At 35.7% G+C, this 15899-nt stretch overlaps 1 protein-coding gene and 1 non-coding gene across 2 annotated transcripts; one reads left to right on the top strand and one right to left on the bottom strand.

Annotated features, from left to right (window-relative positions):
- The first annotated feature begins 4509 nt into the window (after positions 1-4509).
- Positions 4510-4617, top strand: LOC127747930 (small nucleolar RNA R71). The gene has a single exon (XR_008009876.1). It is a non-coding gene; the product is annotated as a small nucleolar RNA R71 (small nucleolar RNA).
- Positions 4618-10955: 6338 nt separating this feature from the next.
- On the bottom strand, positions 10956-13377 carry LOC127747625 (uncharacterized). Its single transcript, XM_052261719.1, has 6 exons — positions 12891-13377; positions 12662-12772; positions 12194-12416; positions 11785-12096; positions 11596-11701; positions 10956-11519 (listed from the first exon to the last, which is right to left on the bottom strand). Exons 1-6 carry the CDS (start codon positions 13375-13377, stop codon positions 10956-10958), a joined length of 1803 nt encoding a protein of 600 aa, XP_052117679.1.
- Between the last annotated feature and the right edge of the window lie 2522 nt (positions 13378-15899).

The raw sequence follows: 15899 nt of genomic DNA, 5'->3' as shown, positions 1-15899 counted from the left end.
TTTTGTCTTCCCGTTCCTCTTTCTAGAGGTTTTTCCGGCCTTAGGTGCTATAAATGGTTATGAAAAAACAAAAAGCAATGCTTTTACCACACTAAACTTAAAATGTTTGCTCGTCCCCGATCAAAAGAAGGAAGAAAGATGTAGAAGAAGAAGAAAATGGGGGAGATGGAGGGTGTCTAGGGTTCGGCCAAGAGGAGAAGAAATTGTTTGTGATGTGTGAAAATGATGGGGTGAATGGGGTATTTATAAGGAGAGTGGCTGAATGGTTTGGGTGGGTTTGGGAGGGGAATGGTTTTGAATTTTGAAGGTGGGTGGGGTTTTTGGGGAAGAGTTATGGAGGTGATTGGTGAAGGGTATTTGGGGATGAGTGTTGTAGAAAGGTATGAAGAGGAGAGAGAATGAGGTGAGGTTGGTGGGGATCCTGTGGGGTCCACAGATCCTGAAGGGTCAAGAAATTCTTCATCCCTGCTCCGATTGGGCGTTCACAATGCCTTGGAGTGTAATTTTGGCGTTTAAATGCCAGTTTGCTGCCCTGTTCTGGCGTTTAAACGCCAGCTTTCCTTCCTGTTCTGGCGTCTAAACGCCAGTTTGTTGCCCTGTTCTGGCATTTAAATGCCAGTCTGGTGCCCTATTCTGGCGTTTAAACGCCCAGAAAGGTGCCAGATTGGACGTTTAAATGCCCATTTTACTACCTTTACTGGCGTTTAAATGCCAGTAAGTCCTTCCTCCAGGGTGTGCTATTTTCAATGCTGTTTTTGATTTTTTCTTTATTTTTGTAATTGTCTTTGTGACTTCACATGATCATCAACCTAAAAGAAAATAAAGTAATATAGATAAAATTAAAATAAAATTGGATTGCCTCCCAATAAGCGCTTCTTTAATGTCAATAGCTTGACAGTGAGCTCTCATGGAGCCTCACTGTTGATCAGAGTATGGTTGAGATCTCTCAACACCAAACTTAGAGTTCGGCTGTGGTCTCCCAACACCAAACTTAGAGTTTGAATGTGGGGGCTCTGTTTGACTCTGTATTGGGAAAAGCTCTTCATGCTTACTCTCCATGGTTATAGATGGAGAACCTTGAGCCTTTACTATAAGGCATTCTTCATTCACATGAAGGATCAACTCTCCTCTGTCAACATCAATTTCAGCTCTTGCTGTGGCTAGGAAGGGTCTTCCACAGATGATGGATTCATCCTCATTCCTCCTAGTGTCTAGGATTATGAAATCAGCAGGGAAGTAAAGGCCTTCAACCTTCACTAGCACGTCCTCTACTAGTCCATAAGCCTTTTTCATAGATTTATCTGCCATCTCTAATGAGAATTGGGCAGCCTGTACCTCATAGATTTCCAGTTTCTCCATTACAGAGAGTGGCATCATGTTTATTCTTGACCCCAGGTCACACAGAGCTTTTTCAAAAGTCATGGTGCCTATGGTACAGGGTATTAAGGATTTACCAGGATCCTATTTTTTTGAGGTAAAGTTTGCTGAACCAGTGTATTCAGTTCATTGGTGAGCAAGGGAGGTTTACCTTCCCAAGTCTCATTACCAAATAATTTGGCATTCAACTTCATGATTGCTCCTAAATACTGGGCAACTTGCCTTTCAACAATGTCTTCATCTTCTTCAGAAGATGAATAATCATCAGAGCTCATGAATGATAAAAGGAAGTCCAAAGGAATCTCTATGGTCTCTGAATGAGCCTCAGATTCCTTTGGTTCCTCATTAGGGTACTCCTTACTGAATGGTAGACGTTCCTTGAGGTCTTCCTGATGACAAGTCATCATATACCTATTTTTCTATGCTTTTTCATACAAGAAATTGATGATTTGTGCTTAAATATTGAATGCTTTTGTGCTTAAATGATATATTTTCTTGATCTTTTAATTTTATAAATCTTGTAGGAAATAAGAAGAAAAAGAAGCAAAGAAGCACAAAATAAGCTAAAAAGGAGAAAAAAAGAGCTTTGGGGTACACTTTGAAGTTGGGGTACACTTGGGAGCCTTAGGCCACGCTTTTAAAAGCGTGGCCCATGACCAAATTAAAGGAGAAAGCAACCAGCACGCACATTGCCCTGCTCTTGCCAAGGACAGGGCAATATCATGATGAAACAAAGTGAGGTTGGAAGCAAATTTTCGCTAAGTTAAATTCTGGGCGCTCACAGCATGACCATGCCCCTACTTCAAAGGGCTATAACTTGAGATACAGACGTTCAATTGATGTGCTTCCAGTTGCGTTGGAAAGCTGACATTCAGAGCTTTCCAACGATATATAGCAATCCATATTTGGCGTAAAATTGAGGCATGAATGAAAGGCATCTTTAAGGGCAAAAAATAAGCGAAAATAAACCAAAGTACTTCCACCAAGGTTCGAAGCTGGAGCCTCACTCCAAAGCAAAGTAGTGCTCATTATTCTGCTCTGCCCTCTTGGAGAGCAGGGCAATGTCGTGCTCTCTTCATAAAAATTCAAGGAAAATTGTTTCCCCAAATGCATTCACCAAGGCTTGAACTTGGGACCTCCCCTTGGAAGCACCAATGCGCTGCCCACAAGGAGAGCAGAGCAACATTCCTTGGTGCATGGCACGCATGCTTGGCGCACACAAGGGAGCTTGGGCGTGCGCATCACAGCACGGGCAGAGGCAAGGCGCGCACAAGACACTGCTGCCCCGCTCTCCACAAGGGCAGGGCAATCCCCTGGTGCCCCTCCCACACTTGGCACACAACATGCATCCCCACACAAAGCTTCACTACTCTGCCCTCCACAAGAGCAGAGCAGCCTCCTGGGAGCAAACAATCATGGGCCAAAAGTTCAACCAAAATTTCATTTAAATTCAATTCCTCACCAAATTGAATCAAGGCGAATCAAACCCATTTCTCCTCAAATCCAAAGCAAGCAAAGCCCACTCAACATGACTCAAAGGCACACAGAGAAGCTAGTTTCATTTTGTGAATTTGTTTTTAATTTCAATTTCATTTTATTTTCATTTTATAAAAAGCCTATATAAAGGCATCACTCTCATTTCAGAAGAGGAGCTCGATTAGAAGGAGGCTAGCTCCACTAGGGAGCATTAGGATTTGAGAGCTCTCTCTCTTAGTTTTCATTTCTGTTTTGAATCTTGGATTGAGATTGGAAGGAATTCTGTTTTCATTCTCTATCTGCAACCTCTCTTGTTCTTCTTCTGTAAACTTTCAAGTGAATTATGATTTGAATCAAAGTTTTCTTCATTGCTTTCATCTTTAATTTTTCTGCATCTTGTTTGCTGTTGGATCAAGGAAGGGATTGAGATCTAGACTTGTTTTCTAGTCTCTTGAGTCCTGAGACCCAATTTTCTTTTTGGTTCTTCTGCTGAATCACTGCTGCAACTTAATTTCCATTTCTGTTTGAGATCTGGCAGAATTCAAATCATCTCTTGCTTTGATAATTGCTGCAATTTAATTTCCCTTGCTTAAATTCTGAATTCCTAGTCCTCAACTCCCTTTTCCATTCAAGCAATTTATATTTCTTGCACTTTAAGTTACTGCAATTTACATTTCTTGCACTTTAAGTTTCAGTCATTTAATTTCTTGTTCTTTAAGATTCAGCACCTTTACTTTCAGTTCTCTTTAATTTCTGCAATTCATCCCTCTCCCTTTACATTTCCTGCTATTTACTTACTGTTGGATACAAAATCACTCAACCAATACTTGATTCGCTTGACTAAATCAACCACTAAACTAAAATTGCTCAATCCTTCAATCCCTGTGGGATCGACCTCACTCCCGTGAGTTTTATTACTTGATGTGACCCGGTACACTTGCCGGTGAGTTTTGTGCTGGATCATTTTCCACACATCACTTCTTCATTGGCATTCACGTCCTCCTTCTCCTCTAAGGTTTTGGCCATGTTGATTATATCAATGGCCTTGCACTCTCCTTTGGGGTTCTCTTCTGTATTGCTTAGGAGAGTGCTAGGAGGAGTTTCAATAACCCTTTTACTCAGCTGGCCCACTCGTGCCTCCAAATTTCTAATGGAGGATCTTGTTTCAGTCATGAAACTAAGAGTGGCCTTAAATAGATCAGAGACTATGTTTGCTAAGCTAGAAGAATTTTTCCATAAAGGATTATAGGTGTTGCTAAAGGCTTCACCCATGTAATTCACCTCTGCCATTGCATGGTTCTCAGGATCATAAGCTTCTTCTTCAGAAGATGCTTCTTTAGTACTGTTGGATGCATTTTGCAATCCATTCAGACTCTAAGAAATCATATTAACTTGTTAGGTCAATATTTTGTTCTGAGCCAGTATGGCATTCAGAGCATCAATTTCAAGAACTCATCTCTTTTGAGGCATCCTATTACTCACAGGATTCCTCTCAGAGGTATACATGAACTGGTTATTTGCAACCATTTCAATAAGTTCCTGAGCTTCTACAGGTGTTTTCTTTAGGTGAATGGATCCACCTGCAGAGTGGTCCAGTTACATCTTGGAAAATTCAGACATACCATCATAGAATATATCTAATGTGGTCCATTCTGAAAGCATGTCAGGAGGACACTTTTTGGTCAGCTGCTTGTATCTTTCCCAAGCTTCATAGAGGGACTCACCATCTTTTTGTCGGAAGGTCTGAACATCCACTCTAAGCTTGCTCAGCTTTTGAGGAGGAAAGAACTTGGCTAAGAAAGCCGTGACCAGCTTATCCCAAGAGTCCAGGATATCTCTATGTTGTGAGTCCAACCATGTTCTAGCTCTGTCTCTTACAGCAAAAGGGAAAAGCGTAAGCTTGTAGACTTCATGATCAACTCCATTGGTCTTAACAGTATCACAGATCTGCAAGAACTCAGTTAAGAGCTGATAAGGGTCTTTTGATGAAAGTCCATGAAACTTACAATTCTGTTGCAGTAGAGAAACTAATTGAGGTTTTAGTTCAAAATTGTTTGCTCCTATGGTAGGGATTGAGATGCTTCTTTCATAAAAGTTGGAAGTTGGTGTAGTAAAATCACCAAGCATCTTCCTTGCATTGTTGTTTGGTTCGGCCCTAATTGTTTCTTTTGCTGCTTTCTTTTCAAAAATTTCAATGGGGTCCTCTTCAGAGTTTTGTGCTTTAGCTGCTCTTAGCTTCCTCTTCAGAGTCCTTTCAGGTTCAAGATCAGCTTCAACAAGTATGCCTTTATCTTTGTTCCCGCTCATATGAAAGAGAAGAAAATAAAGAAAATATGGAATCCTCTATGTCACAGTATAGAGATTCCTTGAGGTGTCAGAGGAAAATAAGAATAGAAGAAGGAGGTAGGTAAAATTTCGAACACATAAAGAGAGATGGAGTTCGAATTGACAATGAAGGAGAAATGTTAGTGGTCAAAAAGAAAAAGATAAGAGAGGGGGGAGAAATTTTCGAAAATTACAAGAATAAAATTTTAAAATGAATTTTTGAAAAATTGGTTGTGGTTTTGAAAAAGATAAGAAATAGTAAAACAAACAAAAAATCAATTAGTTAGTTGAAAAATATTTGAAAATCAATTTTTGAAATGATAGGAAGTTTAGAAAAGACTTTTGAAATCAAATTTTTTTTTTGAAAAAAGATATGATTTGAAAAAGATATGATTAAAAATATATGATTAAAAATATTTGATTTGAAAAAGATTTGATTTTGAAAAAAAATATGAAAATTTGAAAAAGATTTGATTTGAAAACAAAATTCCTCTCCTTGTGTCATCCTGGCGTTAAACTCCCAGGAGCTGCATGTTTTGGGCGTTTAACGCCCAATTGCTGCATGGTTTGGGCGTTTAAATGCCCAGTCAGGTACCTTGGCTAGCGTTTAAATGCCAGTTTTCCTTCTTCACTGGGCATTTTGAACACCCAGCTTTTTCTCTGTAATTCCTCTGCTTTATGTTCTTGGATCTTCATTTTGCTAAATCATTTATTCTAGAAGATATGTTTTCAATTTTGAAAAACAACAAAATGTGTCAAAACATATAATTCTTGGATCAAAACACAAGATACATGCAAGAACATTATGAACATCAAGATGAACACCAAGAACAATCTTGAAGATCAAGATGAATATCAAGAACTCAGTTTTCCTAATGAAAGAAAATATGGAGGACACCAAACATAGAACTTTATCATGTTTGGGCCATATGAATGCAAGAATGCATATGTAGAACATCATGCAGTGCAAATCAATAAATCATGAAGATCAAACAAGGCAATTAATCAAGAACAACCTGAAGATCATCAAGAACACAATGTATGTGTTTCGAAAATTGCAAGACAATTAAAATCATGCAATTGTCACCAAACTTAAAATTTGGCCCTAGATTCAAACAAGAACCATGAATTATTTTTTGAGTTTTTATGATTTTATGAATTTTTTTTGGTTTTTTTTCGAAAATAATTTTGGAAAAATGAAAAAGAAGAAAAATTTTTGAAAGATTTTTGAAAACTTTTTGAAAACAAAATAAGGATTAAAACAAAAAGAAAATTACCTAATCTGAGCAACAAGATGAACCGTCAGTTGTCCAAACTCGAACAATCCCTGGCAACGGCGCCAAAAACTTGGTGCACAAAATTGTGATACACAATGGCGCCAACAACTTGGTCGCACAATTGTAATCTCACTTCTTTGTCACAACTTCGCACAACTAACCAGCAAGTGCACTAGGTCGTCCAAGTAATACCTTACGTGAGTAAGGGTCGATCCCACGGAGATTTTCGGCTTGAAGCAAGCTATGGTCACTTTGTAAATCTCAGTCAGGCGGATAAAAATGGTTATGGAGTTTTCATAATTAAAAGATAAATAAAACATAAAGTAACGATAGAGATACTTATGTAATTCATTGGTAAAAATTTCAGATAAGCGTATGGAGATGCATTGTCCCTTCTGATTTTCTGCTTTCCTATTGCCTCATCCAATCCTTCATACTCCTTTCCATGGCAAGCTGTATGTTGGGTTTCACCGGCGTCAATGGCTACCTCCCGTCCTCTCATTGAAAATGGTCCAAATGCACTGTCACCGCATGACTAATCATCTGTTGGTTCTTGATCATGTTGGAATAGGATTTACTATCCTTTTGCGTCTGTCACTATGTCCAACACTCGTAATTTTGAAGCTCGTCACAGTCATCCCTTCCCAGCTCCTACTCGGAATACCACAGACAAGGTTTAGACTTTCCGGATCTCAGGAATGGCCGCTAATAATTCTAGCTTATACCATGAAGATTCCGATCTTTCGAAATGGAGGCTAAGAGATACACGCTCGATCTAAGGTAGAACAGATGTGGTTGTCAGGCACGCATTCATAGGTTGAGAATAGTGATGAGTGTCACAGATCATCACATTCATCATGTTGAAGTGCACTGAATATCTTAGAATAAGAATAAGCATGAACTAAATAGAGAACAGTAGTAATTGCATTAATACTCGAGGAACAGCAGAGCTCCACACCTTAATCTATGGTGTGTAGAAACTCCACCGTTGAAAATACATAAGTGAAAATAGGGTAGGCATTGCCGAATGGCCAGCCTCCCAAAACATGAACAATGGTTCCAAAGATGGATACCAAGATTCCAAGATATTCCAAGATGAAAATACAATAGTAAAAGGTCCTATTTATAATGAAACTAGCTACTATGGTTTACAAAAATAGGTCAATGATGCAGAAATCCACTTCCGGGCCAACTTGGTGTGTGCTTGGGCTGAGCATTGAGCTTTACACGTGTAAAGACCTCTCTTGGAGTTAAACGCCAGCTTTGGTGCCAGTTTGGATGTTTAACTCCAGCTTTTATGCTAGTTCTGGCGTTTTGACTTCAGAATATGGTAGAGAAGGGGCGTTTGAACGCCAGTTTGCATTTGTATCTGTGAAACTTGTTAAGTAGGGAACATTCCAGCCAATTGTATTGGAATTTTACCTCCTTCCTTAGAAGCAATATAGGAGACTAGCGCTTGCAATTGCGCTTTAACGATATCTAACTCTTCTTGCACATTTAGACCACAAGTAGATAATGTGCCAGCATCATTTGAAGAACCTAAATTCATTTGACTAATCCTTGTAGTGTTGTTCTTGAAAGCAATTGTTGGAACAACTCCTATACCTAAACCTCAAACACGACCAGGGCATACCTAAACCTCGAACACGGCTAGGGTGCTCTTTCCCAAAAACTACTCCAAGAGCATCAAGAGGAAAATTAACAGTTAATTCCATCGGTTGTTGGCTGCTATGTGCCTCAATCTTCTCCTACATATATAAAAAGAAAGAGAAATAATAAAAAATAGTATTATCTTATAAAAAAAAAAGAAAAAAAAATACAAACAAGTTACTTATTGCACTTTAGTCTTACCGCTATTTCTTTAGCCTTTTCATTAACATAATTTCCATCTATTTTCTTGTGAGTGATGTCCCACATTTGAACCCTACTAACTTCTTTTTCTGTCTCTTCCGTCTAAAATTTAAGAAAAGTAGAAAGATTCGATCAAAAAATAGCAGCCTACTAACTTCAATCATGTATATTTCATTCATCTAATTATTATTTGAGATAGATTAGATATGCAGAAAATTAAGAGATCATGCATGTATTATATTTGAGATAAATTAGATATGAATGCATTAATTGATTACCAATTCAACCCTTATTCTTGCAATTGATTTATCACCTGAAATATGAGGAATTATTTGTTTTTGCCGAATTTCTTGATTCCTCTTACAAAGTTTCTGCAAATTAAATTTGGACACAATTAAATAGAGGCAACCATGAATTCAACATATAACAAAGCTTATAAAAAGAGAGCCAAGAAAATAATCATTACCCACTCTATATAAAATAAAATACAAGAGCAGGCAGCAACAATATCTGCTTCATATAAGGCTTTTTAGTGGGTATGCCTAATAATTATATATATTCCAAAGGCTGTAAAAAAGAACAACATTTAACTATGAGAGTAAGTACTTACCTGAGTTTCAGGCTTCAAACGATATTCTACGAATAAAGGCCATTGATTAGGAGCAATATCTTCTGGTGCATTATTTATGATCTCGGTTTTACTCGACCTCGAATCATAAAAATCATTCCAAAGATTTATCCTATGTTCCCTCCATATTTTGCCAAACAATTGGAGCAAAAATCGTTTGGCTAAGTTATCACTCACTTTGAAGCAAAATCAAGCCTTCAATATTATAACAAAGAATATATATTAACCAGCAAATATAACTAAATAATGGCAAAGAAATAAGCTTTAGAGTTTGAGTAATCTTCTCACTAGGAAAAAAATATTCCATTGATTTTTAAAAAAGCATGCTGGAATGTCTGACCACTTTTTAAAATTGATTGAAAATGCTACACAATCAGTGGCCAATTGCCCACAAACTCCTGCAACGAGTCTAACTGCTTCTTCTATTGTTGGATGATGTTGATCAAAATTGACAACTATGTGAAAACCTTCTGGCAAATTATGCACATCCTTCACTAATGGCGTGTACTATCTTCATATTCATCTAAAATAGACAAATGAGTATAAATAAATGAGTAAATGAGAGACTAAAGAATAAAATAAATAAAATTAGCTATACTAATAAAATGGTAAAGTCTTATTTAACTAAAGCCTTAAAATACAGTTTAGTTAATGTTAATATGCTTTAATTTTTGGGTATTGCTGCCAGAATTTTGTTCCCTTCCCATTAGAAATGGCATGAAAGCACAAATAAAAGTTTGTCTTATTATTCCTTTTTCTTCATGGCAATATATTTGAAATTTCATGCACGTTTAGTTAATGACTTTCATGCTCAAAGACGAAACTTTTTGTTATATTAGTTAATTGATGAACTTAATTTGATAATAATAACATAATAAAACATCTATATATACCTATGGCATCAACAGTCCAATAATGTGTAGATTCACGTCCACGTTTATGTTTAGGTTCGGATGGATGCTCAGATATAGTTGGAGTAATTGATGATGGCTCAGAAGAATTTGAAGCTGCTGACTTGTCTCGGGATAAACTTGCAGTTCGTGCCGACTTGTCTTGGGAGGAACTTGTAGCTGTTGGCTTGTCCCGGGAGGAATTTGAAACTGCCAACTTGTCTCGGGAGAAATTTGAAGCTGCCGACTTGTCTCGGAAGAAATTTGCAGCTGCCAACTTGTCCTGGGAGGAATTTGAAGCTGTCGATTTGTCTCGAGAGGAATTTGCAGCTGTTGCCAACTTGTCTCGGGAGAAATTTGTAGCTGTCGATGTGTCTCGGGAGAAATTTGCAGCTACTGCGGACTTGACTTGTGATGCATTTGAAGCTGCCGACTTGTCTCAAGATGAATTTGCAACTGCAATTGACTTGTCTTGTGAAGAATTTACAGCTGCTGCTGCTTTAAGTAGATTCTTGTACCTCTTTTGTTTTGGCATATCTGCATAATAGATCAAATCAATAATTAATAAATATAGAATAAAATGTGCATCAAAGCTTAGTAGTTCCATTAAATTGATTAATGAATCTAAATAACATATTTATGTAAAATTTACAAACAAAATTAGTTACAGGTTTCAAATCACAAGATTTTCATTTCTGTCCTTTCTATTTTTTATCTTAAATTTCAAGCATACTTGAATAGACCCTGTAGCTAAGTTTGATCCTCCCCTTAATCTCACCTACTCTATCGCTCAATTTGAAGACCTGGTAACTAGTATATATCAGCAGGCGCTACTATAATTTAATTTTATTAATAGGCGCTACTATATGTAACCTACTAACATTAGTTGATCTTACAAGAACACCAAAATAATAGTTGGAAATAAAATAATTAATAAGTATAGATAACATGTGAATTATAACTTAATGAAAACTTAAATATAAATTTCATACCATAAATTAATTTAACCTACTAACTATTCTGACATGTGTTCGTCTTCTCTAATGTCATCATCTAGTAATTCATCATCTACCTCATCTCTTAACAATGATAGATTATCACCATTTTCAAATAAAGAATCCATGTTTTGCTCTAACCATGGCTCATTCTTGCATGCTTCATCATCTTCATTTTCCCCATATAATATGAGTCTCTTGGGTTCAAATGTACGATAACACTCCAATCTTTATTCACTTCATTATTGACAAAATACACCATTCGAGCTTGTGAGGCTTCAATATATGGATCATCCTCCTCTCGGTCACCACTGTGTATTACCCGTGAAAAATTAACAGAAGTAAAACCCCAACTATCCTTTCTATAGTTCCGTTCTCTAGTGGTGTCAGCCGATTTACATTTGAATAAAGTAACCCGAAATCGGCCATTGTAGTTTAGTTCTATAATATCTTCTAATTTGCCATAATATGACAAATCAGCATTCCTAACATTAGCATCACTAGTGCTAGCAACACAAAGAGTTGAAGACATTAAGAAAACTCCACTATTCTGGGTCTTTAACTCATTGTCTCGATTAGTAGTTTGAAAGGAGAGCCCATTGATACTAAATGTAGAAAACCTCATGGCATATCGTGATGAACTCCTAACTAAGTATCTCAAATCCTTATGCACAGTATTTATAATGTCTGGGTTCATAAGCTATTATGATAGAACAACATATTAGTTATTATATCCACTGCTCAATATTAGCAAAAATTATCACTTTTCTATTTACCTGCGTAGGAAACCAAGTATCAAAATTTTTGTTAACTCTTTTTTCTATATCTATATTTGAAGGCCTTCTACCCTTAGATTGTCTTCGTACAAAATCTTTAAAGTAACTGTCAGATATGAAAGTTTAACTCTAACTAAACAACTATTTTCAAGTAAATATAAAACATGTACGAAATCCTTAAGTACTTACTCAATGAAAGGTTTGACATATGGACAATTTAGAACCACATAGCGATGTACTTGTTTTTTTTCCATAGGTGATAACTCAAATACTGTGAAAGCTCCCTTAGAGTTACCCATTTGTGGAAAAAGCGAATCAACATGTGTACTGTAATTACCATCCGGACGATCATCAACACGTGGTGGCCTATTAAATCTTATCACAATCCCTTCTAAGTATCGAGAGCAAAATGTAAGAGCTTCTTCAGCCACATATCCCTCAGCTATAGAACCTTCTGATTTAGCTTTGTTTCGTACATAGGACTTCAAATGTCCTAAATACCTAGTTTGTATAATTGGCTTTAGTAAGCAAGATATAACTAAGTGACAAGTTAAATGAACAATGATTGAAAAGAGATATTTATCTCTCAATAGGATACATCCACCTATAGTGTACTGGTCCTCCAAGTTTTACTTCATCAACTAGATGACATGTTAAATGAACCATGATTGTAAAGAAAGAAGAAGGGAACAACATTTCTAAATGACAAAGGGTAAGGATTATTCGAGGTTGGAGCTTCTCAAGTTCAGTAAGACTTAAGCTTTTAGAGCACAACCGTTGAAAGAATGAAGACAACTCTATTAGCACTGCAGTAACTTTATCTGGTAGCACATTACATATGGCAATAGGTAATAGTTGCTGCATAAGGACGTGACAATCATGGCTCCTCAATCCAAAAAGCTTTCTTTGCTCCAGGTCAACACAAGGTAAAATATTACTCGAGAGACCATCTGGTACTCTAATATTCTTTATAGTACGCAAGAATATATCTTTCATAGAATTTGACATTCTGAACAAAGATGGATGATATCTCCATTTTCATCTGGTCATAAATCTTTCCTTATACCCATTTCTTTAAGATCCTTACGAGCTTTGAGATTATCCTTTGACCTTCCAGTCTCATTGAGCAAAGTGTATAACACATTGTCGAAAACATTCTTTTCAATATGCATAACATCTATATTATGGCGCAATAAGTTAGACTCCTAATAAAAAAGATAAAAAAAATATGTTTTTCTTCCTCCATATCCCTGATTCATCATCTTCTTCAACAACTTTTTGTTGAGTCCTCCTACCTTTACTTGTCTGTAGTTCCTTCCCGAATGAAACATTGATGCCTTCAAGTTGATCCAATATTTCTGACCCTGTTAGTGTTGCTGGGGAATCCCTCAACTCATGTTTTCCATTAAATTTTGTACGACTTAGCCTAAACTTATGACCCCTTTCTAAGAAATGGCAATGCCCCAAAAAATACCATTTTCCATCATGCTTTAATCTATATGAATCAGTATTGAAGTAACATGTGGGACAAGCATATTTATAGTGCATGTTCCACCCAGATAAGTTACCAAGGCCTGAAAAATCACTAATTGTCCACATTAATGCTGCTCGCAATGTAAACATTTCATTCTTGAACCTATCTAATATTTGAACACCATCATGCCATAACTCTTTTAACTCTTTGATAAGAGGTTGTAAGTACACATCTATGTTGTTCTTCGGAATTTTCTCTTTGGGAATAATCATTGACAAGATAAGTGATGTTGCTTCATGCACTCCCATGGAGGTTGATTGTATGGAATAAGCACCACTGGCCGAATGCTATAGTTTGTACCCATAGCTCTAAAAGGGTTGAATCCATCAGCTGCAAGACCAAGACATACATTTTGAGGATCTTCAACAAACTTATCATGAAGTAAATCGAATGTCTTTCAAGTTTCAGAATCCGGTGGATGCCTCAACTTCGAATCTTTCTTTTCTTCCAAAGCATGCCATTGCATTGATTGTGCAGTCTTAGAACACATGAATAATCGTTGAAGTCTCGATTTTAGTGGAAAGTATCGCAAGATCTTTGCTGATTTCTTCGTTTTAGCATCGCTCCATTTAGATGTCTTGCATCTTTTACATTCCTGCAAATCTTCATCATCCCCCCCATATAACATGCACGCAATCATTAGGGCAAGCAGATATCTTAGCATAATTAAGTCCTAGTTTGTTTATGATTTTTTTGGCCTCATAGAATGTATTTGAAATCTTTGCATTTTCAAAAGTATCTTTTATTAACTTGAGGATTTTGGTCATGGCTTTGTTACATATTCTGTATAAGCACTTTATGTGATATAGACTAATCAAGAAAGACAGTTTTAGATACTTTGTGCACCCTTCATACAATTGCTCATTACCATCTTTCAACAACTTGTAAAATTCTACATTTTTCTATTGTGCTCTTCATTTTCTGCATCTTCTATGTTGTCTTCATCTCCATCTCCATCTTCTATGTTGTCTTCATCTCCATCTCTATCTTCATTCAAGTCACGTCCAGCAACTCCAAATGCGTCATTGAGCATGTTACCATTGGATGTTGAGATGTCGAATCATCTTGTACAAATTGACTAGTTTCATGAGCTTGTGACCCAACTCCAACTGCTTTTTCACCATGCCAATATCAAACTTTGTAGTTTTCTAGAAATGGCTTGACTATTAAATGTTCAAAAACTTTCTCTCTTGTTTGCCACTTGCTAAAACCACACACCGGAGAAGGGCATTTAATCTGACGACCCCCGAGAGATCGATGCTCAAAAGCGAAATCCAAAAACTTGTTTAGACCATCTTTATACTCGTCCGTGTTCCGTAATTTTCCAATCCATGACTTATCGATTGACATAACTAAGAGGGACTACAAGTAGGAATATTAAAAAATCTATTCATTAAAAATCTCTCTCTCTCTCTCATATTAACTAGGCAACTAACTAATATATATCAGCAGGCGCTACTATAAAAGGAAATTTTTTTATATGCAAATTAGATATTAAACAAATACTTAAATAGTATTCTAAAAGAAATTATAAAAAAATTATAATTACCTCTTTCAAATGATAATTTTGTGGCTGTAACAGTGGCTTTGTGAATTTTTCCTTCTCAAGTAGTTGTATATATGCAAATTAATTTTTTTCTATAAAATAAAAAGAGACAAAAAAATAAATAGAATAAATATATTATTCTCAAATTATAATTTATATATTATATTAACTAACTAACTAAAAAGAAAGCAAAGCAATAACAACAATAATAATGATAATAATTTTTATGTCGTTTATTTAATTGATCAATTAAATAATAATTAAACTGATTGGATGAAAGAAATAAGTTACCTGGAGCTGGAGCACTAATTGGTAGAAACCAGAAAACCACTCTCTACCTGTTCAAAATTAAAGAAATTAAGAATTTAATTAAAGTCTGGATCTAAAAAGCTAGTTCATAAATTAAAAAATATCTCACACATAAATAAATATATAACAAACTAGCATAAGTGCAAGTTAATAGGATTGAATCATTGATAACGGCTATAGATGACGATGAAAGAAATATAAAAAATTAAATATTATATATAAAAAATTAAATTTATAAGTTGAATTCAATGATACTTTCGAATACAAATAAGATAGCTAAAATATAAGAAGAAGAAAATAATAATTATCCTATTTTTAATTTACGTTTTGGGCTCAGTTATATAAATCAGTTATATAAATTATTATTATTATTATTATTATTATTATTTTAGTAATAACAATAATTATCCTATTTTAGTAATACATTGGATTTAATTTACGTTTTGGGCTCTATTTTTAATGTTAGACAGCAGTCCAAATAACTTAACAGTTAGGGAAAAAAAGTAGAAAGCTTAACAATTGAGAAAAAAAGGAGAATACTAAATATTTGTTTTGAACTTTGCACAAAAAAAAAACTTAATAATTGAATTATGTCTTGATATCTTTTTAGGTTTAGCAACTGGGTGTTATGCCCAAAAAATATAAATTCCAAATTAAGCTCCATAATTTTTATTTTGGACAAAATAAAAAATTTAGATAAGATACAACATACAAGGTAGGGACAGATTCAAAATAAATATAAACAAAAGGAAGTCCAAGATAATCAGCCTAAAAGAAGTAAAAGGAAAGAGCTGCACTACATGTTTGATGTTGATAATCTGAGACTGAAATTAAACAAGGACTACAACATACACTAATGTGTCTAAGTGCAAGGGTTAGAGGTGTTCTTGCACTTACTAAAATAAGTTTGGTTCC

This window comes from Arachis duranensis, chromosome 5 (genome assembly GCF_000817695.3).
Source record: "Arachis duranensis cultivar V14167 chromosome 5, aradu.V14167.gnm2.J7QH, whole genome shotgun sequence".
Lineage (NCBI taxonomy): Eukaryota > Viridiplantae > Streptophyta > Magnoliopsida > Fabales > Fabaceae > Arachis > Arachis duranensis.
Note: the sequence above shows the minus strand (reverse complement) of the source record. Positions and strands in the feature narration are given on the sequence as shown.

Coding starts and splice junctions, on each gene's coding strand:
- LOC127747625 (XM_052261719.1), bottom strand. CDS start 13,377: ATGGGAGTGCATGAAGCAACATCACTTATCTTGTCAATGATTATTCCC. Junction 12,417..12,661: donor TAAGGATCTTAAAGAAATGG/GTATAAGGAAAG, acceptor ATGTGCTACCAG/ATAAAGTTACTGCAGTGCTA. Junction 11,702..11,784: donor TATGTCAAACCTTTCATTGA/GTAAGTACTTAA, acceptor CATATCTGACAG/TTACTTTAAAGATTTTGTAC.